The sequence below is a fragment of the Molossus molossus genome, unplaced genomic scaffold (genome assembly GCF_014108415.1).
Source record: "Molossus molossus isolate mMolMol1 unplaced genomic scaffold, mMolMol1.p scaffold_m16_p_7, whole genome shotgun sequence".
Classification (NCBI taxonomy): Eukaryota; Metazoa; Chordata; class Mammalia; order Chiroptera; family Molossidae; genus Molossus; species Molossus molossus.
In genome coordinates, this window is record NW_023425401.1 from 32,549,293 (window position 1) to 32,573,513 (window position 24,221).

General features: G+C 38.0%; 1 protein-coding gene across 3 annotated transcripts in view; it reads left to right on the plus strand.

Moving 5' to 3' along the window:
- SGCE (sarcoglycan epsilon) overlaps positions 1 to 24,221 on the plus strand; it is a 67,498-nt gene that overhangs the window by 26,940 nt on the left and 16,337 nt on the right. For all 3 annotated transcript variants that reach the window (XM_036246643.1, XM_036246644.1, XM_036246642.1), the window contains 4 exons: positions 1,377 to 1,534; positions 7,182 to 7,254; positions 13,057 to 13,255; positions 23,212 to 23,374. In XM_036246643.1, coding sequence (XP_036102536.1) covers positions 1,377 to 1,534; positions 7,182 to 7,254; positions 13,057 to 13,255; positions 23,212 to 23,374 — 593 coding nt within the window. The remainder of the gene's footprint in view (positions 1 to 1,376; positions 1,535 to 7,181; positions 7,255 to 13,056; positions 13,256 to 23,211; positions 23,375 to 24,221) is intronic.

Sequence of the window (24,221 nt, forward strand, 5' to 3'; positions counted from 1 at the left end):
TTTTCCCTGAAAGTAATACCAATTGCAAAGTCTTCACTGTTGCTTTACATTATGTTATATTGGATTGTCACAAATGTTATTAAATTAATGGAGAGATAGACTAGCAAGAGAAATAAATTATTATAATTCTTAAGTAATAAATGAATTTTCTAAAAATTATAGCATTAGAATTAATGTAAATATTTGTGTAGATTATATGATGAAAAGTGTATCTGAAAACACTCATAAAATATAGTTAACCATGTTCTCAACAGCATTCTAGGAAAAAAAGTAGTATTTTCATCAATTATCTTTCAAAATATGTTTCTGTGGCATTCTGTGTTTGCAAAACTATTCAGCTAAAACTTTTGAGCAGCAACTCTAGTATTTGAGAAGAAAACATGTAGTTAAGGGCAGAGTTTCTGGAGTCAGCCAAGATTAAATTCTAGTTTTACCACTAAACGTGACCATAGAGAAGTTACTTAACATGGAAAATTACATATTCCATCAACATAATTAGGGCTAATGATAGTACTACTTTTATAGGTATGTTTAAAAATCAGATGAGATAGCACCTGTAGGGCTAGGCACGTGCTAATAAATGAGCTATTATTTATTGTTTGTCATTAATAAAAGTTGTCATTATTACACTTCTTTTGAGTTTGTAACATCTTTTTCAATTCATCCTCCATTGTTTTAAAATTACATTATTTTTGTTTTAATTGTACTTTTATAATTTTGAGATATTCCTTAAGATTAGTTTGATAGTCAGGCCGGTGTGGCTCAGTGGTTGAGCATCAACCCATGCACCAAGAGGTCGCCAATTCAATTCCCGGTCAAGGCACATGCCCAGGTTGTGGGCCCAATCCCCGGGGGGCGGGGGGGGGGGCATGCAGGAGGCGGCCAATCGATGTTCTCTCTCATCAATATTTCTATCTCTCCCTCCCTCTCCTTTCCTCTCTCTCTAAAATCAATAAAAGGGAAAAAAAGATTAGTTCGATAATGTTCAGAGTCTCATGAAAGGAAGCCTTCTCAAGAGAATGAACACATCAACATGATTAAGAGGTTTTCTCAAAGACAGTTTTCTCATTGGTAGGACTTTCTACTTCTTAGGTAACCAAAATAAGAAAAAGAAAAGAAAATTTTCCCTGAAGCGGTATAAATCTGCTTTCTTTTTTATATCACGTTTCTAGACAAACTAAACAACCAAAAGGAATTTTCTTTAAATGAGGCCCTGATCTGAATTCCCAGATGGATTTAGTTGTGTGTGTGTGTGTGTATGTGTGTGTAGTTTGCTACAAATGTAAGAAAAAAATTTAGAACTATTTTGATTGAAACTACCAAAGCAACATGTGTGGAAATAACTGACTTATATTTTAATTCTGTTTCTTATCTAGGCGAGATCAGTAATGATCCCATAACATTCAACACAAATTTGATGGGTTATCCAGACCGACCTGGATGGCTTCGATATATCCAAAGGACACCATATAGTGATGGAGTTCTATATGGGTCTCCAACAGCTGAAAATGTGGGGAAACCAACAATCATTGAGGTAATGTCTTAGAATGAGCAAAACTGTATTTTGCTTTTATAATTTGAGTTCCAGATGTTGAAATTAAAACTACTTGGCAATGGTTTTCAGTATTTTGTGCATGCAAACACACTAGATAACATTTGGAAATGCACCATTCCTTTCTGTTTATTTTTAGTTTTTTAAATTAAATTTATTGGGGTGACATTGGTTAAAAAGATTACAAGGTTTCAAGTGTACATTTCTATTATTCATGATCTGTATATTGCATTGTGTGCCCACCACCTAAAGTCAAATCATCTTCTGTCACCATAGATTTGGTCCCCTTTGCAACCCACTAACTCCCCTTCCCTCTGGTAACCTCCATACTTTTGTCCGTGTCTATGAGTTTCAGTTTTATATCCCACATATGAGTAAAATCATATGGTCCCTAGTTTTTTTCTGACTGACTTATTTTGCTTAGCATAATATTTTCAACTTCCATCCTTGTTGTCACAAATGGTATTATTTCATTTTTTTTATGCTGAGTAGTATTCCATTGTGTATATATACCGCATATTCTTTATCCAATCATCTTTTGAAGGACACTTTGATTACTTCTCTTGTCTTGGCCACCGTGAATAATGCTGCATTGAAAATAGGGGTGCATATATCTTTGTGAATAAATGTTTTCAAACTTTTTGGGTAGATACCCAGAAGATGGGTTGCTAGGTCATATGGTAACTCTATTCTTAACATTTTTAGGAGCCTCCATACTGTTTTCCATAGTGGCTGTACCAGTTTACATTCCCACCAGCAGTGAATGAGGTTTCCTTTTTCTCCGCAGTCTCTCTAACACTTGTTATTACTTGTTTCATTGATAATAGCCATACTACCAGGTGTGAGGTGGTATCTCGTTGTAGTGTTGATGTGCATTTCTCTAGTAGCTAATAAAGTTGAACATCTTTTCATATGTCTGTTGGCTTGTTATGTCTTCTTGGGAGAAGTGTCTGTTCAGTTCCTCTGCCCATTTTTCAATTGGATTGTTTGTTTGTTTGGTGTTGAGTTGCATGAGTTCTTTATATATTTTGAATATTAACCCTTTGTTGGAGCTGTTGTTTGCAGATATCTTCTCCCATTTGGTTGATTCCTTTTGTTTTGTTGGTGGTTTCTTTTGCTGTGCAGAAGCTTTTTAGTTTGATATAGTCCCATTTGTTTATTTTTGCCTTTACTTCACTTGCCTTTGGGGTCAAACTCATAGATCTTCTCTAAGACCAAGGTCCATAAGTTTAGTACCTGTTTTCTCCTATGTAATTACTATTTCAAATCTTATATTTAGGTCTTTGGACCATTTCAAATTAATTTTTGTACATCAGGACAAACTATTCTCTAGTTTCATTCTTTTGCATGTGGCTTCCCAGCACCGTTTATTGAAGAGGCTTCCTTTTCTCCATTGTATGTTTTTGGCTCCTTTGTCAAAAATTATTTGCCCATATGCATGTGGTTTAGGGGCTCTTAATTCTGTTTCATTGATGTGTGTCATTTCAGTTGTTTGTTTCAGCTTTTATATAAAAAAGGACAGTCCAAATTAATGGGAAAAATTAAGACATTTAAAATAAATAGATTACTCTAATATGAATTCTATTTAAGAAAATAAATACAAACTTATTTGCTCCATATTTAATTTCAAATTTCATGTTTGTTAAAATCCAATCATTATGCAGACTTTGTATGAGCCTCTACCATGTCCTAAACATTATGATAGATGCTGGTGATAGAAAGATGAAGAACAGGAGAGTCCAGGAGTAGAAGCACTGAAATGGAAACACGTACTTTGCCAACACTGACATGACTGTTAGAATAAGAACGTGCTGTTTGATGCAGGGTCGTAAGAGGGTAAATAGGAATTCACTTCATAGACTAGAAGGAAGGCTGTCTTAGGCAGAAGAAATAGTGCATCAAAATATTGAAGGTATTAACCATCACATCTGCCTTGTAAGGAACAATGGTATCTATCTGAAGAGATGGTGCCACAGATCATTGGGGAAAAGGATGTCTGTTTTATTGAATGGTACTCAGATGATTGGTTAGCCATGTGGCAAACATAAAATTAGATTCTTACTTCATAGGAAATAAAAAACTCAAGTCTAGATTGAGGATTTAAATGTGAAAAGCAAAATTTTAAGCTATTATATGAAAATGTAGAAGAACTTTCTGAGTTTGGGGTAGGAAAGTATTTCTGAAATAATGCATAAGTATTATTACTTAAGAGAAGATTGATAAATTTGTACTGTATTAAACTTGTGAACTTCTGTTCACCAAAAAGAAGCCATTAAAAAAAAGACAATCCACAAACAGGAAGAAAATATTATATATATGTATGACTGATAGTACCTGAAATATAGAAGAGCACTGCTATAATCCAGTGAGAAAAAGACATGAATAGATATTTCACTAAAGAGGAGACATCTTATGTAAAGAAGCTTACTCCCAGCAGTAATGAGGAATATTCAGATTCACATCACAATGAGGCCCTGGCCAGTGTGGCTCAGTTTTGTGGGTGCCGTCCCATGCAGCAGAAGGTTGCTGGTTCGATTCCCAGTCAGGGTACATGCCTGGGTTGTGGGCTTGATCCCCAACAGGGAACATGCAGGAGGCAGCTGATCCATGTTTCTCTCTCACATGGATTTTTCTCTCTCTCTCTCTCTCCCTTCCTCTCTCGCTAAAATCAATAAAAAGATATTTTTAAAAAATCACAATGAGAATTTTACTCTCAGTCAATTTCATTGTGAGTTGATGGGAATTGGCATAACCACTTTGGAAGACAGCAGTGAATGTTTCCCATGGCAGACTGTCACTGGGCCCTGTGATCTGGTAGCCCCACTTCCAGGTGCATGCCCAGAAGAAACACTTGCAAGTGTCCACTCAGAGGCAGGTACGATCATGCTCAGTGAACTGTGTTTGTGTAGCAACACATAAGAGCCCCACAAAGCAGTGGTGACCCCAAAGTTCACCAGCAAGAGAATACATAACTAAATTGTGGAGTAGTCAGTCACACAGTGGATGTTTATGGCAACAGTGAACTTAATCTCGGATGAATGGATACATGTTTTAAACATAATGTTGAGTAAAAAACACCAGACCCAGGAAACAACATACAGTTTACCATTTTATAAAGCTCAGAAAACAAGCAAATGAAACAATATATTTTAAGCATACATGTATTTATAATAAAACTGTATTTAAAATGAAGGAGATGATAGATACAAAATTCAAAATGACTATTTCTGGTTGGAGAGAGACAGGGGGCTCAGGCAGAGAAATACATGTGTTGAGAGAGGATTCACTGGGGTTCATCATGTTCTTATACCTTATAACTAAGATATAATGTTATGAAAATGTATCAAATAATATACTAAAATATAATGATGAAAATTTAGCCTATCTTTCCTCTAACACAAGTAGCAAATAACACATTTTATACCCATATATATTAGCATATTTATAATATTTTAAAATATTCTATTAATAATATAGTCAGGAGTTTGCATATCTTAAACTAATATAAATCTACTGCTTAGTTTATTCTGTAGATATGTATTAAGCATCTAAAATAGGGGATCAAAAAAGCACGCACAGCCCAGGCTGGTTTTGCTCAGTGGTTAGAGCATTGGCCTGTGGTCCAGAGAGACCTGGGTTCAGTTCCCGCTAAGGGCGTGTAACTTGGTTGCATTTTGTCCTCAGCCCTGGTTGGGGTCATGGGGGAGGCAGCCACTCAATGTGTCCCTTTCACGTCCATGTTTCTCTCTCTCTCCCTCCCACTCTATCTGAACCAAAAATGGAAAAATGTCCTTGGGTGAGGATAAAAAAAAAAAAAAAAAAGCACACACACACATACCTTTCTGCTACAAAGGGCTTCGCATTATCATGATAAGTAAAATTTGATTGAGAATATTAGAGTATTTAAACATCTCATTAGAAGTGATAGAAGGACTTCATTCTGTTATACCTGTTAAAATTAAACATTAAATATAAGTTCAGATAACAAAGTTATTCATCCTGATTCTTGAAAGTTCTTCACTCCCTGTAGTAGCTGTGATTTTTTTTAAAAAAATCATTAGAATTTATGAAATTTACAATAGTGAGATTTGTGATGATTATAGGAAGGCTAACCATAAAAATACTGCCACTCACTCAAAAATGTCTCTTATTTCTTTCTGAGTTTTAGCTTTGAGATGTAACAAATAGTAGAGGATTGATACTTTTTTCTCATTGAGAATATGATTAAGTTCTTTGCAGAATGAACTGTTAAAAATCATGAAGATTCCCAAATGAAATCTTTATTACATTTTTTCATTTGCTTCTTTGTGAACAATAGTTCCTAGTTTATTTTAACAATTAGTCATCATTTCAGTGTTGATCTAATTAATTTGTGTCTAATAAACACAGGAAGGAAGTCATTAAATTCAACAGATTGTGGAAAGAATTCTTTTAATTTTGTGTAATAATATGCCTTTCAGAATATGTATTTTTAAATATTGTTAAAGCCCAATGAATATAGACAACAAAACTGGGATGTGGCTGGGGGGAAGGGGAGGAGGGTGTCAATGGGGGGAAAATGAGAAACATCTGTAACAAAAACAAATTAATAAATAAAAAATTTTTAAAATAAAATAAATATTGTTAAAGGTTTGGAATATCAATTTTAATTTTTACTGTTTTCGCAAATATTTCTAAGTGTAATTTATTTCGTTTAAAGCTCATATGTGATGCTATGAAAATCTTTGATATTTGTTTTTAAATAAGCAAGATATTCCTCTTTAGTCTTAGCTTGTTCTACTCTTCTTTCTCAGTGTCAACCACAGCTGTAATCATTGCCAGAAGCCAGGTGCTGGGACGCTAAGACTTTGCACAATCTATTTGTTTATTTTGGGGTTTATTTATTTATTTTTTTTGAGGTACTGCAAACCTGTCTGAATGATTTCATATCTGTTCTAATGTTAATTATTTCTTGATTTTTGAAGTATTACCCTATTTTTGGCCTTCACTTTGTTTGTTGTTTGCAGTGGCTATTTCTGAGTTGACTTTGATGTGAGTTCATTGGCTCTGCAAATGTTTACTAATATTTGACTGTACAAAGGGATTGATTTGTGTTTTTGAGCATGTGCCACGAGCTTTATATACCATGACCCTTGGCGCTTTACTCCCTTGAGATATGATTTCCCAAGGGTTATTCATGACATATTTTGACTGGTTGGTGTGCAAATAACACAGAGATGTGCTTGTTTAAAGTGTACTGTCCAGTATAATCCTTATGCTCCATTTAAAAGTACAAAAATAAATTGTTTTGAGGTTTTTGAAATTTTAGAATTGCACTGGTAAATAATTCATAATGGTTAATCCATTTACTAATGGTGCATCTGTATTGCGATGAGCACTTAACAGCCTTCTGTGAAAGGGTTTTTCTGATTTTAACTTGCTTCAGCATGCTAATTAGATCTTATTATTTATTTTCCCATAATATTGCTAAAAGCTTTGAGTTCTTATTGTGAGAGAAGGAATGTTTTGTAAGTATACAAACAAACGATGAAAATGGAAAGAACGGCAATTTGTTTTCATTTTGTCTTTAATGAATTTTATTTTCCAAATAACATTTCACTTCTTTAATGTGATTTTCATTTTCCGATAGATAACTGCCTACAATAGGCGTACCTTTGAGACCGCAAGGCATAATTTGATAATTAATATAATGTCAGCGGAAGGTAGGTATGAAAAAATATATTGCTGATCACTTCCTTATTTACAAGAAGTATTTCATTATGTTTTATATCTATGTAAAATATAATTAAGGATTTTAAAGTACCGGATACCTAATGTAACTAATGAAATAGTAAAATGTAGAAAAGGAAACTAAGTTGTATTTTAATTTGTTATAAAATATCATGATGTGCCCTGGCCGGTTTGGCTCAGCGGTTGGAGCATTGGCCCGCGGACCAGAGAGCCCCAGGTTCGGTTCCCGCTAGGGGCGCGTACCAAAAACAAAACAAAACAGAAAACAAAAGAAAATATCATGATGTGTTATGGTGTCACTTATTTCTCCAGGCCTTGGTTTCATCATATACAAAACAAAACTAAGAACAGAATTGCTCTTATAAGTCTGGGATACAGATTCCACGAGCTACTTGAAGTGTGCTTCACATGGGGCTGAGCACAGAGTGCACAGTCAGTAATTATTAGCTAGTTTCATTATTTCATTTTAAAACTCATCATAGGTTGCAGTCCAATTGTATGTGAAGATAGAGTTATTGATGGGCAGAAGTAAACTGTAATTTGGGTCAGTGTCTCCTCCCTAATAGCTAATCATTCATCAGTAATTGCTGGAGTCCATCAGCAATTTAGAGTTGCACATGCTCAAATTGTAAGTGATTCCCAAAGATTTGGACGGACACAGGAAATATTCCCAGAATTGCACTCTCAAATATTCTGACCCTATTTTGGCATTTGATTGGGAAAAATACGTACCACTAAAAACATTTTAGTTCAAATGTATATGTCATGGGATACTCCTCTCTGTAGCAGATATCATTCATGAGGGTGATGGAGAAGAGTGGACAGAGCCTTTTCCGGAAAACAGGAAAATAATTGTGCAGCTGGGCAGGAGAATTCTTCTGTTTACCAGTACCATTAAAAACAAATGAGCAGCCCTGGCCGGTTTGGCTCAGCGGTTGGAGCATTGGCCTGCGATTCAGAGAGACCCGGGTTCAGTTCCCGCTAAGGGCACGTACCTCAGTTGCAGTTTGTCCCTGGCCATGGTTGGTCGTGTGGGTGGCGACCACTCGATGTGTCCCTTTCACATCGATGTTTCTCTTTCTCTCTCTCTCTCTCTCTCTCTTTCTCTCTCTCTTTCTCCCTTCCACTCTGTCTGAACAAAAAATGGAAAAATGTTCTCAGGTAAGGATAAAAAAATAAAATAAAAACAAATGAGCAAACACAACATACTTGATCAGAACCTACTAATTTGGATTTCATGATAATTTAGCAAAGGCTGGGTTAAAAATTGCCTTTACACTATACAAAAGAAAACCATTTTCTGTAGAATTGATGATGCAGTCCACAATCCAGGAGATTGCTTGGACCCTTTTGTATGAGTTTTCCCCAGGTGTTTTAGCAATATCAGTTGCAAACAACAAATCTGCTACTTTAAAATTAAAAACGACCTTCCCATATGAAAAGCATGTCCAAATGCCAGTTATGTAGGCTTGGACAGAATAATCCTCGTCCACTTTTTCACTTCCCAAAGGCTTTGGTAGGTATTGACATTTGGATCAGGGAAGGCTTGTATTTGACTCCAATTGTATTTGGATGCTTGCATCCAGTCTAAACGGTCCCTGTAGGATTGGAATACCCTTAATGAGTGGAATAACTGCAAAGTTTCCTTTCTTCTAAGGACTTCAACAGTACAGTTATACAGTTACATTACAACACGCTTAGACCACTAACTTCACCATTATGCTCTCAGAGTGACTCAAAACCCTTTGTCAGGTATGGTAGTCCCTGGTAACTGAGAGATGGCCTGGTCTGTGGTTTGAACCTCTTCTTTCTCAAGTCTCATTTCAGTCCTGTGGATACAGAGTCCACAGGCATCCCAGTAGGTGTTGATGTGTGGGGACCCATGTTCAAGCAAGTACTAGTGGAAGGCTGCTAGACAGCTGTAGAATTGAAAGTTGGCTTTAGGGGCTATTTTTTTTTTTTTTTTTTTTTTAAATCAGGGTTTTGAAGCTGTGTTGATGAGGGCGGAATAGAGATGGTTTTTGGGAGCCTCCATTTTACTTCATGCAGAGCCGCTCTTGCCTTTTGCAGAGGTTCAGGGGCCCCAAATGGAAAACCAGGGAACCAAATGATGTGCACTTACCCTGCTGGTATAGATGCAGTCTGTATGGGCTCTAGGATGTACATCTTTGGACATGAACGACACACATGCCATTTCTCCCAGATAAAGTTAGGAAAAGAAATGAGTTGGATAGCAGGATAATCACGCTCAGCCTGACTCCTTGCCCAGCTGTCTCCTGCTTCGAGAGGCCTAATGGGAAATTAGTTCTGTAGACTCACAGCCTGGAGCTCAAGGAGAGTACACAGAGTGATTCTCTAAATTGGGTTTAGTACCTCTGAGGCTTGCCACCAATCTGTTGGCCTACTGTTCCCTTGGCCTCTGTGATGTCCAAATATAGCAGGCATGGGATTTCCCCAAAGTTAGAAAGCTGTGTGACTCATCTCCAGGACTCCTGGCAGCCACGCTTGGCTGGGCAGACAGCAGGCAGCTGCCCAGCCAGGAGCCTCCGAGGGGTGTGGCAGCAGCCGGTCTCGTAAAAGAACCACGAAGCAGGGTCACATGGATTAGGAAAAGCCAAGTCAAAGTTCTCCAAAAAGCAGCATTGATCAGAAGAAACAACTTTTACACGCTTCTTTAGAAAAGTGGATGTAAAAACACGGAATGAAATTAATAGAGGATAGACTTCTAGAGTACTCCAAAACTATATTTGGCATCATTTATAAATATTATTTATTGCCAGGAAACTGGCCTTCATGACATTTTTCTGCATGACTATTTCTGGGTGCGCGGGGGGGGAAAAGGTAGTATGGTTAAGCTACTGTTTATCTGTATGAAACAGGAAATGTATCTATATAAAATAGGAAATGTATCTACATAGAAGAGAATAATATGATATTTTAGAAGATTGCAGATGGCCTGTACATCAAACACATGAAAAACTCAGCCTTTAGGGAGACACCACACTCTAGAAAATGCTCTTGGAAACTGTAACGCCAGAATGTCTGCTGTGAGGTCACCATCGGCAGAAAATGTCTTTTAGTATGAAAGAGGCTTCAGAAGAAATGAGGTCATCAGGACTTCAGTTATTTATTTGTAGTTTTTAGTTTTTATTTTATTGAGTAAGTGGAATACTTTATAGATATATAAGTTTTAATGAAATAAATCAAAGGGTATATACATGTTATAATTACTGCTTGGGACTTTAAATCTGTGTATAGTCCAGAAATATTTTCTTTTCCTTTTTTTTTTTTGGTGGTATGTGCCCCTAGCAGGAACCAAACCCGGGAGTCTGGTCTGCAGGCCGACGCTCAGCAGGCTCTTTTCCTTTTATTAAATATTCACCTGAGGATATTTTCATATTTATTTTCAGATAGAGTGGGAGGGAAGGAGAGAGCGAGAAACATCAGTGTGAGAGGGACACATCGACTGGTTGCCTCCTGCTAGACCCCGACCAGGACCGGGGACGAACTGCCACCAAGGTACGTGCCCTTGACTGGAATCGAACCCTCAACTCTTTGATCTGAGGGCCGACACTCTAACCACTGAGCCGAACTGGCCAGGGCTGTTTTCCTTTTAGGGAAAGAATTTAGATAACCATCCTGTTCATATTATTACAGTAATTGCTAAAGTTGAATATTTTGTAAATTCTTCCTCTATTCTGGGAGCTTCCCTGAGCCCTCTGTATACAGTCTCTGTTAGCTGAGGTAAAAATCATATAAATTCAAATAATGGTAAATTTCTGGATATTGCTAAAAGCAGATTGCCCTTCTGAAAGTATGGAGAACAATACAAATGCCCACTCACCCCTCTGATTGTGAGTAATAAACGTGACAGTTCACCTCAACCCATGAGCTTGGCCTGCCTCATCTAAGTACTGAAAAAAAAATAGTAGCTTTTAATACTATAGAAATATTATTAAAGAAAAGGAAAGCTATTCTTTATCTTAATTGAACAATTAAACTATGGGAAATAATTTATAATTCAAGAATAACCTGTGAGAAACTGAAATATATTTATTTTGAGTTTCTTATATTGAGAATGTGAATTGGACATTCAGTTCATTTAAAACACTAATTTTGAAATCTCTGGAGGGAAATATTGATGAGACATCAGGGAGGAGGAAAGCTAAATCTCTATATGAGAGGGAATTTCATGAGAAATTTAAAATATAATTTCTCTAGCATATTTAATTATAGAGTGATCAAAATAATGATATCGTTATAATTTCAGAATTTTTATTGAAAATATAATCAGTATTTAATTTAGTAAACAGTAATGTTTTAGCATGCTCCAAAAAGACCAGTGATACAGTCATGTACTGCATAACAACATTTGGGACATGGTCCCAGAAGGTTATAATGGAGCTGAAAAATTCCCGTCACCCATTGATGTTGTAGCCATCATAACATTGTAGCACAATGCTAAGTTCTTTTTAAAAATAAATTGAGTGTAGCCTATGGGTACAGTGTTCATAGAGTCTACAGTACTGGCTCACTCACCACTCACTCACCGGCTCACCCCCCAGCAACTTCCAGTCCTGCAGTTCCATTCATTGTAAGGGCCCTATACAGGTGTACACATTTTTATCTTTTATGCCATACATTTTTATCTTATTTTTCTATTTCAGTTTACATTCAGCATTTTGTGTTTTAGATGTATAACACAGTGGTTGGACAAATACTGTATTTTTATTGTACCTTTCCTATGTTTAGATACACACATATTTACTACCACTGTGTTACAGTTACCTCCAGTTTTCAGTACAGTGACACGCTGTGCAGGCCTGCAGCCTAGGAGCACTATGCTCGACCACATTGCCTCGGCATATAGCAGGCTATACCATCTAGGTTTGTGTAAGTGCACTGTTGGATGTTTGCACAAAATTGCTTAATGCATTTCTCAGAATGCTCCCTGTCGTTAAGCGACACATGACTATATTGCAAATTAAAAATATATTTCAAATCATATGTCAACAACCCACAAGTAAGGACTGATATTTTACAATGTTCTCTCTGGAAAGAATGTTACTCTGTGCTTCAACTTCTTCTTCTGTTTGAATGGGACAGCATGACTTAGGGTTGTCATAATTAAATAAGACAATGTAGTTGAAAAAGATCTGTTAATTTTAAAACACTATAAATACAGCAATAATATTTTTACCCATGTAGAATTCCAGAAGTGTGCCTTCTGCCTGGGTGAGGCAGAGGGAGGAAGCCAGCACATCACCAGCAAGTTACAGGCTAATTTGGCTTTAAAAAAAAAAAAAAAAATCCTTGTGGTGTCCTTGGATTTCATTGCATTGTGGATCAAAGTCTGTGTCAAATGTATGTTTTTTTTTAAAAAATTTTTTCTGTATTGATTTTAGAGAGAGAGAAAGGGAGAGAGAGAGAGAGTTAGAAACATCAATGAGAAAGAACATCGATTGGCTGCGTCCTGCATGGCCCCCAGTGGGGATCAGGCCCACAACCTGGGCATGTGCCCTGGCCAGAAATTGAACCGGCGACCTCTTGATGCATGGGTCGATGTTCAACCAGTGAGCCACACCGGCCAGGCCAAATGAATGTTATTTTTTACGTATGTCCTCTGTCATACAGAAAACCTTTAAAGTCAGGATTAATATCATTTCCAAAGCCAGGATTATGACAGAAATCAACAAATCTAGAATTATTCTTTTGTTTCTCTTGTAAAAGACTACTTCGTTAAAGCTATGCATACCCTTTTTCACCAAAACTAGACTTCCCGTTACCATATCAAGCAGAATTCTTCATTAAAAATATGAACGTAGAAGAAATGTTGGCCAGCGAGGTGCTCGGAGACTTTCTGGGGGCCGTGAAAAACGTGTGGCAGCCCGAGCGTCTGAATGCCATCAACATCACGTCGGCCCTGGACAGGGGCGGCAGGGTTCCGCTCCCTATTAACGACATGAAGGAGGGGTAAGCAGACCTTTATCTCATTGCCTTAAATGTGAATTTTTCAATATGGTGATCTTATCAAATTTATTATAGATGGCAGAGGGCCTATTGTATTTTTGTTTTTAATAAGATACAGGTATTATAAAGATATGAAAATGCTCGCAATTTTCTATATTGACAAAGAGGTTACATTAATGGTTCTTGATATCTGGTGTTCCAGGTCCCATGAAATCTAATTGTAGATCGGGATCAGCAATTATAAATTACAACGCTAAGTCTTTTGTACCTTCTGTAGGGATGCTGATATTTAGGGCCCGGAATTTCAAAGGAAATTGATGCCCCAGTTATCAGCTGCAGAAGGACATGTAGACTGCTGTAACTTTATTCTAGGAAACTATTTCTTTGCCTGTAACATTCTTTCCACCATGTGTCGGGGACTGATGGCTGAAGTGGATTTGAAACCCATTCCTAAAGCCTGGCCTTGTCACTCACCAGCTGGAGAGCACAGGGCAAGATGCTGCGCTCCTCTGTGCCTCGATTTCCTCATCTGCTCCAATGGAGATTTTACTCTCCCTCAGGTTTGTTATGAGGAGTAAATGAAACAATGCATTTGAAAGAGGTGTGTCTGTTCTCAGGCCTTACCCGCACACAGTATGATTCATATTCTTGTAGAGGTTCAGAAACACTCTTACACCTGGGCAAATTGAAAGGCTCGAATGTCAATGTCAACCTAACTTTGATCTTTACTTTTTTTTTTTAATCCTCACCCGAGGACATTTTTCCGTTTTTTGTTCAGATAGAGTGGGAGGGAGAGAGAGAGAAACATCGGTGTGAAAGGGACACATCAAGTGGTTGCCACTTGCACGACTCATCCAGGGCTGAGGACAAACTGCAACCGAGGCACATGCCCTTAGCGGGAACTGAACCCGGGTCTCTCTGGACTGCAGGCCGACGCTGTAACCGCTGAGCCAAACTGGCCAGGGCTGATCTTTAATTTTTAATCTATAGGTTGAGGCAGATCTGCACCCCCCCCCCCCTTTTTGGACCCAATCTTATAAACATGAGATGTGGAATGAATGAGTTACATTTAGTATAGCATATTCCTTTCCACCTCCTCCTTCATTCACATCCCTGATAACATTTTTCCACAGATGATATCTGGAATTACCTAGAATGCCTGGATTAATAATTCAATTTAAAGGCAGCCGTAAAGGAGAACTTCGTTGGAAATAAGGGGAAGGTCACAAACACACATGGCTGATGTATGAAGGGCTAGGGATAAGCAGTGAGCTGTGAAGTCCAACCTACAAAGTTCAGAATGAAACTGTGCCTTGTCTGTTACAGTGATGTATTCTGAAGTCAGCCAAGCACACTGAGAAGTGCTTGGAGTGAAATGATTGCTTTATCTTTTGTCTGTTGAGTGGCTTTTTATATGAAAACATAATTCTAGAGTTCAGATTTTTACTTCTGAGTTACAACAGGGTTCTCTGAGTAGTTGAGGTAGAACTGTGGAAAGAGATGAACAGAGGTCTCTCCCCTGAAGACCTTCTTCAAATAGGGAACCTTTCTAACATTTGTTAGTGTGTTCTGTGATGATTGTTTGCATAATGAGCAGAAATATCAGGGGGAGCAACATGAAAGCCAGGCACTGGTAGAATTTTCCACAGCGATGCTTCCTTCTGGGTGCAGACCCTCTCTCCTCAGTGGTGCCGGCCCCACGCATAGAGGCACTTATAGAAATGACTAAACTGAGTTGACTCTAAATTAAGAATGGAATTTTGGTCCTTCAAGTACTTGTGAGAGAATTCAGTCATTAGCTGACTGACCCACAGCACCTGCTGGAGAGTGGCATGTGCTGTCAGACACATGAGAGTCAGTCCTGTGGCATTTCTTTGGACCCTGTGGTCTCAGATCCTTTCCCAACTTGAAATGCTGTCCATGAATTTTAATTGAATGTTAATCCATCACCTTTACAAAGTATTCAAAAAGTCTTTCAAAATAGCATTTCTATAAATTATACCCAAAGCCAACTCTGTTACTACAATATCCCTGTACAAGCACTAATGAAGTAATATCCTCCTTGAATATAATTCCACAAGAAAAACTTGTCCCTGGGAATTATTCTGCATATTTTCTTTAGTTGCTATATAATGTCATGGTAACAATTTTTTACCCCTCATGCTTAAATTTAGAAATGAATCCAATGCCTCACTCACCTCTTGTGCCTTCCTGTCTTTTTGGCATATATCTTCATTATTAATTCACATAAAAAACTTTTTGCCTCCACATTTTCTTTTGAAAATAACATGGACTCCACATCCCTTTTAAAAATGAAATATTGAAAAGATCGAGAGAGAGAGAGAGAGAGAGAGAGAGAGAGAGAGACAGCAAAAGAAGTTGCATCCCTTCCTTTTCTAAAACTTTATTTAAAAATATACTCATACACTTCAGAAGTATTAAGTACCTAAAAATGTGTTCTACTTTATACTTTGAATAAGCCTCAGTCTCTAATCTTTAAAAAAAATCCCCATGAAATTATGCCCTGTTTCTCATGGCAGCCATATCCACCAATGGCAAAATTGGCCATATTTGCTGTATGTAGTCAAAGAAACAGCAAATGAGTAGGAGAAGCTCTCATAGGAGACCCTCGGCGTAAACCCACAGCTCAGGCATCATTAAACGCCAGTCATCAAGAACCCACTCGGCAGCATCCCAGCTCCTCTTCCTTCCTGGTGTGCATTTTTCATCTCTGCAGAACTCACTGACAGCTTTCGGACTTCTCCTAAACTAACGGAAGACAATGACAAAGAGTCATGTCAAGGTGAGGAAGCTTGTGCAAAGGAAGGCTGAGCTCCTGGAAAGACTCCCTCTCCCTCGCCAGACCCGTAACCCGGGCGCAACTGTGCTCTCTCTGAGTGTGTGGTCTCGCTGCCACTTTTGCTCCTGACACGGAGCCAGAGGCTGCGGATTCTGTGGATGCATTTAGCCTGGGATAAAGCTGATGGAAAGAGGAGCAGGTTCATATTTCATGCTCGGCATGGCCTAGCTGCCAACCAGGGCTGAGTGATGTGGTGTAAATGGTGGCTATGAAGGGGATGATGGGGTGTGAGGATTAAAGAATATGCTCACTTTTCATAAGAGATTGTCAGACCTACCACTGTTTCCTCTGGTTACCAAAGCATGTGGATCTAGCCTCAGTCAGCCACAGAATCCTAGTTGATTCTCTCGGCAATCTCACCAAGTGCTCCCTTTAATTAATTGTCTGCTTTTTGCTCTGCCGAGGCCTCGATGAGAAGTTGCACTTGAGGAAGAGAATGTCAGTCAGTGGCTGCCAGCTACTGCTCTGATGGGAGGTCGTGACCCTGGGCCAGACCCTGGTGCTCTGCTGAATTGTCCCCATGTTGGGTGATTTACAAGATTGTCCTTTATTCTTAAATAATGTGCCTCTGATATTTTTGGTGCATTATTCATTTTTTATCTTTATTGTGGAGAGTATTACAGATGTCCCCCTCTTTTTCCCTCCATTGCCCCCCTCCACCCAGTTCCTGCCCTGTCCCAGGCCTTCACCACAGTGCTGTCGGTGTCCACAGGTTCTGCATATAAGTTCTTCAGTTTATCTCTTCCTGCCACCCGCTTGGCTCTGAGATTTGTTCCCTACTTCCATGTCTCTGGTTCTATCTCAGTCATGAGTTTATTTTGTTCATTAGATTCCACATATAAGTGAGACCGGTGCATTATTCTTGAATAATGGGCCTTTGGTATCCTTTTGTTTATGGAATGATGGTGATATGAGATAGGAATTTTTGAAAAAATTTTTTAATAAAATAAAAATTGAAGACCCATAGGAACCTATTTTTATAAGTATAAAAATATAAAAATGAAATCAACACAGCTAGATGTCTTATTTCTATTCTTTTAAGTTCTATGCAGACATCCATGTTTTTCTTTCATAGTTTAGCATTTATTGAGTACTTTTTATGGGGGAATAGTGTTACTAGTCATAGGGGTACAGTGATTTAAAAAATATAGTCTGTGTTCACAGTCTGTTACAGTCCAGGCAAGTAATCAGACCATGAAGGAAACGGCGTGGTACGGGCTGCAGTCCGGGACTCCCAGTGGAGTGCTCCTCCCCCACGTCAGGTGGGGCCTACAAACGGTCCATCGAGGAGGCGAATTAAAGCCTGACCTGAGTTTGAAGTACGAGTACAAATTATCCTGCTCAAAAATGAGTGAGAGGGATTCTCGGCAGAGGGAGCAGCTTGGGCGGAAGCCCTTAGGTAGGAGAAAATGTTGTGGAGTTGGAAACCTGCTTCGCGTGGAAATGGAGGACAGGGATCCAGTAGTGATAGTTACCGAGGAGGCAAAGCCCGGGCCACGTAAGGCCTTGCGCACCAGGAAGAAGTGTTGGGATTTTATCCTGAAGCATTAGGGACCTTTGCAGAAAATGGCTGGTATTAAACTTTGCATTTTAGCAGCTGGGCCTGCTAAGCCTACCACATGAAAGAATAAAGCAAACCCAGATGTCTTCTTTCTGTAAGCAGGAGACCCCCCCCTCCCCCCCGAAAACCAAAAGAGTCTGAGCCTCTGTGCCTGTTCCCTCTTCTGAGGGTCCATCCTTCTCCAGTGGAGAGGAGTAAGCAAGCAGTGGGACCAGACTCCGGAAGTGTCCTTTGTTCTGTTTTTATTCTGTATTAGATTGGTCATTTAGTTTTGTTTTATTTATTTTTCCTTATTTTTTGATTGATATTTTTACATTTATTTTCAGACACAGTGGGAGGGAGAGAGAGAGAGAGAGAAACATTGATGAGAGAGAGACACATCGACTGGTTTCCTCCCACACAACCCCCACCAGGGCTGGGTCTGAACTGCAAAGAGGTACGTGTCCTTGACTGGAATTGAACCTGCAACTCTTTGGTCCACGGGCCGATACTCCAACTGCTGGGCCAAACCACCCAGAGCAACAAAATTATTTTTTAAAAAGCCAACATGTTGAGCCCTGGCCAGTTTGGTTCCGCAGTTACAGCATTGGCCCATAGGCCAAAGAGTCATGGGTTCGATTCCTGGTCAAGGGCACAGGGTTGAGTAGGAGGCAACCAATTGATGTGCCTCTCTCACAATGATATTTCTTTCTCTCTCGCCCCCCATCACCTTCCTCCCTTCCACTCCTGAAAAAAAAAAAAAAAAAATCAATGGAAAAAGATCCTTGGGTGAGGATTAAAAAAGAAAAAGCCAATGTGTTGAAATTTACTGGTTATACAAAAGAAACAATATATACACATTATTATTATTTTTACTTACAAGGCAATTCCAATATCTACCTTTCTCGAGCATAACAGTTGTAGTCTATTTGCATTTCATTTAACTTATTTTCCAAGTTTTATTGAGATGTAATTATTACATGTTGTATAACTTTAAGGTGTACAACATAAATATTTTATACATATGAATATTGCAAAATGACCACCACAGTAAGTTTAGTTAATATCCATCACCACACATAGCGACACATTTTTCTTCTTGTGATAAGAATTGTGAAGATTTACTCTCTTAGCAACTTTCACATATATAATTGCTTGTGTTTTAACGGGTATGATACTTTTTATTCATTCATCAGTTCAGCAAATAGGCTCCCTGAGGATGGTGAAAAAGATTGGGTTCAAGGAGAACTATTAAGAGACTGTTGCTTCACTTGTGTGGAAAGTGATGGTGACTAGAACTAGGGTTGTAGCAGTGGGAGAGAACAAAGTGGACAGGTGTGCATGAGAGTTCTTTCAGAGTGAATGTCAGAGATTGATGATGGATTGAATATGTGGGAAGAAGGACAGGACTCAAAGATGATGGTGCTTGAGCATCTGGCCATGCCAGTCACTGAGGGAGAAGAAGCTAGAAGGAGGAACAGGTGGAGGTGGGGTGGGGTGATGATGAGCTCAGTTCGGAACATACTAAGTTTGGGAAGCTCATGGATCACCCCAGTACAGATGAAAGTAACTTGGCAGTATGTGTCAACTGTCATAAAAATGTTTCCACTTCTAAGCATTTCTTCTAAGATAGTAACATTAAAGAATATGTACCAAGATAGTCTTTGCAATATTATTTATAACATCAAAAATTGGAAACAACTTATGTGTCCAACTGTGCAATAATTGAGTAAATCATGTGAACTTAAAAAATTGTATTGCCTTAAAACTATAATTACAAAGACTATACAATATGGAAAATGTTTATGATGCATTAAGTGAAAAAAGATACAAAATTATATTTTAGAGATGATTGCAATTAGGTTAAAATATATGCATTTGAAAAATATTCTGCCAAGTGCACTGGAAAATGAAAATAGTTTTCTTGGTAATACTAATTAATTCTGTTTTTATATCCCAAATTTTATGTAATGTTTTGTATTGCTTTTTAATTGGAGGGGGAAAAAATAAACTTTTTAAAGCACCCAAAACTCATATGCTTATGCACACTTATATTATGAAGTGAATTAATTTAAAAATTATTAATTATAAATGCAAATCAGTATCATGTTAAAGCAGAGGACTGTTGTAAGAAATATTTATTTTAATTCTCTATTTACAGATATATTTCAGTTATCAAGGAATCATGGTTTTTGCTAGGCAGTTAATAAGGGCATAGAAATTGGCTTTATGTGGAGCTTTAAAGTAACTTGTTTTAAATGTAATATGTTTAGATTCACTGATCATCTACATACTTTAGCAATGGTTTTCCCACATCTACTTTTGTTCTGAATTTTTATTTGATTTTTAGTTTCCATCCATTGTACATTGTTTGTCTTCCAAAAACATCATAGTTGTTTTATTTTAATGTTCTTCCGAATGAATTTTAAGTCCAAATATACATTTCACATAAGGGCAACCAAATGAGTTTGTGTAATCGTACTCTGGGGCACAGTTGTCAACTCGGTGTGACTTCATACTTACATTGACATAGCTTTGAATTTTTGTGCTGCACTTATATGTAATACCATATAATTCACCATTTTTTTAAAAAAAAGAATAGTTTATTGATTTTCAGAGAGAGAAGAAAGATGAGAGAGAGAGAGAGAAACATTGATATGAGAGTGAGACATCCATCCAATGCCGCCTGCACGTCCCCTACCTGAGATCGAGCCCAGAATCTAGGCTTGTGCCCTGACCAGGAATCAAACTTGGTGCATGAGCTGAGCCACACCAGCCAGGGCATACAATTCACCTATTTAAAATATAAACTCAGTGGATTTTAGTTTGTTCCCAAAGTTGTACAGTCTTTACCACAATCAATTTTAGAGCATTTTCATCATCCCACCCTCCCCTCGACACACATCCATTAGGAGTCACTTACCACCACCCCACCTCCAGCCCCAGGCAACCGCTGCTTACTTGCTGCCTCCATAATTTTACCTATTCTGGATATTTCATATGAATGGAATTATACAATATGTGATCTTTTGTGACTGGCTTCTTTCACTTAACATACTGTTTTCAGGGTTCATCCATGATGTAGCATGTGTCAGTACTTCATTCTTCTTTTTTTTTTTTTTTTTGTTAATCCTCACCTGAGGATGTTTTTCCATTCCCCAACCAGGCTGGGGATCGACTCTGCAACCCAGGTATGTGCCCTCGATCAGAAATTGAACCTGAGACCCTTTGGTCAGAGGGCTGATGCTCTAACACCAGTCAGGGCTGTACTTTTTTCTTTTTTATGGCTAATATTCTATTGTATAAATATTCTTCCTTTTATCCATTCAGTTGATGAGCATTTGGATTGTTTTCACTTTTTGACTATTAGGGACAATGTTGCTATAAACATTCATGTACACACTTTTATACAGACATATTTTCATTTCACTTAGGAGTGGATTGCCGGTCACATGGTAACTCTGTTTTTAACCTTTTGAGGAATTGTCCAGTTGCATTGTTTTACATCCCTGCCAGCAGACTAGGAGAGTTCCAGTTTCCTCATATCTTCACCATCACTTCCTATTATCTTTTTTATTTTAATAAAAGTATGAAGTGGGATCTCATTGTGGTTTTGATTTCTCTTTCTAATGGCTAATGGTTGAGCATCTTTTGATGCTCTTGTTGGGTGTTTGTATATCTTCTTTAGAGAAATGTCTGTTCAGATTCTTTGCCATTTCAAATTGGATTATTTGTCTTTTGTTATTGACTTGTAAGAGTCCTTTATGTATTGGGAATACAAGTCCCCTTATTAAAGCAATGATTTGCAAATATTTTGTTTCATTTCATGGGTTTCCTTTTTGCTTTCTTGAAGTGTGTCCTTTAAAGCACAAAGTTTATAATTTTGATAAGCCCAGTTTCTCTATTTTTTTTCAATTATTGCTGGAACTTTTGTGTCATATCTAAGAAAACATTGCTTAATCTAAGGTCATGAAAATTTATGCCTGTTTGCTTTTCAGAGTTTAATAGTTAGCTCTTGCATTTAAATCTTTGATCTATTTCGAGTTAATTTTGTATGTGGTATAAGGTAGGGGTCCGACTTTATTTTTTTACATATGAATATCTGGCTGTCCCAGCATCGTATGTTGTAAAGACTATTCTTTCCCCCATTGAATTGTCTTGACACCTGAGACAAACTTTAGTTTACTAAATGTAAGAGTTTCTTTCTGTACTTTTAAATCTATTCCATTGATCTGCATGTCTCTCCTTAACTAGTACCACATGATCTTGATTACTATTGTTTTGTAGTAAGCTTTGAAATTGGTACTTGTGTGTCTTCCATCTTTTTTTGTTTTGTTTTGTTTTGTTTTTATCCTCACCTGAGGATATTTTTTCCACTTTTTGTACAGAAAGAGTGGGAGGGAGAGAGAGGAAGGGAGAGAGAGTGAGAAACATCGACGTGAAGGGACACATCGAGTGGCTGCCACCCGCGCGACCAACCAGGGCCGGGGACAAACTGCAGCCGAAGTACGTGCCCTTAGCGGGAACCGAACCCGGGTCTCTCCGGACCGCAGGCCAACGCTCTAACCGCTGAGCCAAACTGGCCAGGGCTGTCTTCCAGCTTTTTTTCTTTCAAGATTTTTCTTCTGTATGTGGCTATTTTGGGTCCCTTGAATTTCCATATGAATTTTAGGATCAATTTGTCTTTTTTGCAAGGAAGTCAGCTGAATTTTAATAGGTTTATTTCATTTCATAGGTATCTATAGCATTGTCATTAGGAAAATGAACAATTAATTTAGAGTAATTTTCTAGTTTTTCTTTCAAAAGACCTACGCTATTTCTGTCTTCTTAAGCTGTTCTAATATTATTTAAATGCTAGTATCATCTTCTCTTTTATTGTGAATCACCTATTGGTCAGTTAAGTGGAATTGTTTCCCCTACTTGCTAAGATACACACCAAGAAATAGATTTTGCTTGCCTAGTTTGTGTTTAACTAGTTTTTATCTTGTATTAACTTCTTAGATAGAACTTTGAGAGCCCTTGTAATGAGAGATCTAACAGTAGGGGTCTGTGAAGTGGAAGGGCGGACAGGACTCTGGGTAAATAGCTAATACTTCCTAAAGCTCCATGTCCTCCAGGCATGTAATGTCACAGTCTTATTAAGATGATTCAAGGGAAAATTTGTTACTAATAATTATTTATTATTTTAGTGATTGTATTTTCTAAACAATCTATTTTAAGAATGAGTTTTAATGTAAGTAATCTGTCAAATATTATATTCAGAATAGGACACATGCTTACTTTGAATTAAAATAAGTGGGGCGAAAACATTTTTAGACATTAACCTAAAATTGAAAAAGTGTCTGGTGCACCAAAGCACTCAGTAAATGTTGGTCGAATAAAGGTAAGGATGAAAGGAAGCCCCTATGAATCATTGCCTTTAAAACCCGGGTCCCTACATTAGGGATGATTCTAGAAAATCCCTCGATTCAAAGGGATAAATCCTGCTTTCAGGGTAGATTGTTTTTCAGTATGTTCAATTTTCTTAAAGGATAACCTGAGAGTTTCACATTGTTGCAGCGTTTATGTCATGGTTGGTGCAGATGTCCCGTTCTCGTCTTGTTTACGAGAAGTCGAAAATCCACAGAATCAGTTGAGATGCAGTCAAGAAATGGAGCCCGTAATCACATGTGATAAAAAATTTCGTACTCAATTTTACATCGACTGGTGCAAAATTTCTCTGGTGAGTTCTAATTATAGTCTGTTTTTGCAAATGTAATTAGAAGTGATGTGGCAGGAGATAACATTTGACTAAAACCTGAACTGCTTTTAGGAGCAAATCCTGGGTTTACTCTGTTAACCAAAATTGACTTCTCTTGACTTGAAGTATTTAGCGAGCTCTTTGACAGTGTACCCATTTAGGAAAGAGTATCTCCACTTTTGTTCTCAGTCTACCCTTGATTAGTTGCTGGGCCGGATTAGCTTGGCAGGTGGTCCAAATGTTCATCCTGGACTTCCAGGTGGCTGCTAAATCAGGATAAATTATGGAGTCACTGTGACATGTGTAGACAATCTCAACAGTGCTTCCACTACCCCACTCTGGATGGAGAGACCAGGGCGCAATAATAGATCTGAAAATAAAGCAATATTGTCCTTTAATTCAGTGCCCCAGAAACTCCAATTGTGGGGAAAGTTCAAGGGATAAAAGAGCAATTCCAAGTGAGGAAATCTTACCCACAGCCCCATATATATGAAATATTTCTTCTAAACATCTTTTCAAATGAGCATGCTCAAAGACTTAGGAAAATGTGGGAAAGGTTTCATGTATATGTAAGATACAGATATAGAATATTTTACATAACATTTATGTTGTTATTTTTTGATTCTGCTTTCTGGAAGATAGGAACAGTTGTTTCACTTCTATAGTGACCTTTAGATTTAACTTCTGTCCACTCGTGGTGATTGGTGCTGGCTGAATTCGATCTAAGTTTAAAGTTGACATTGGAACAAAGTTCTTGACACATAAACACAACTGTCACCGCGTGTCGGAGAGAACCGACTGCAGGCAGCCTTCCCGGACCCTCTGGGGA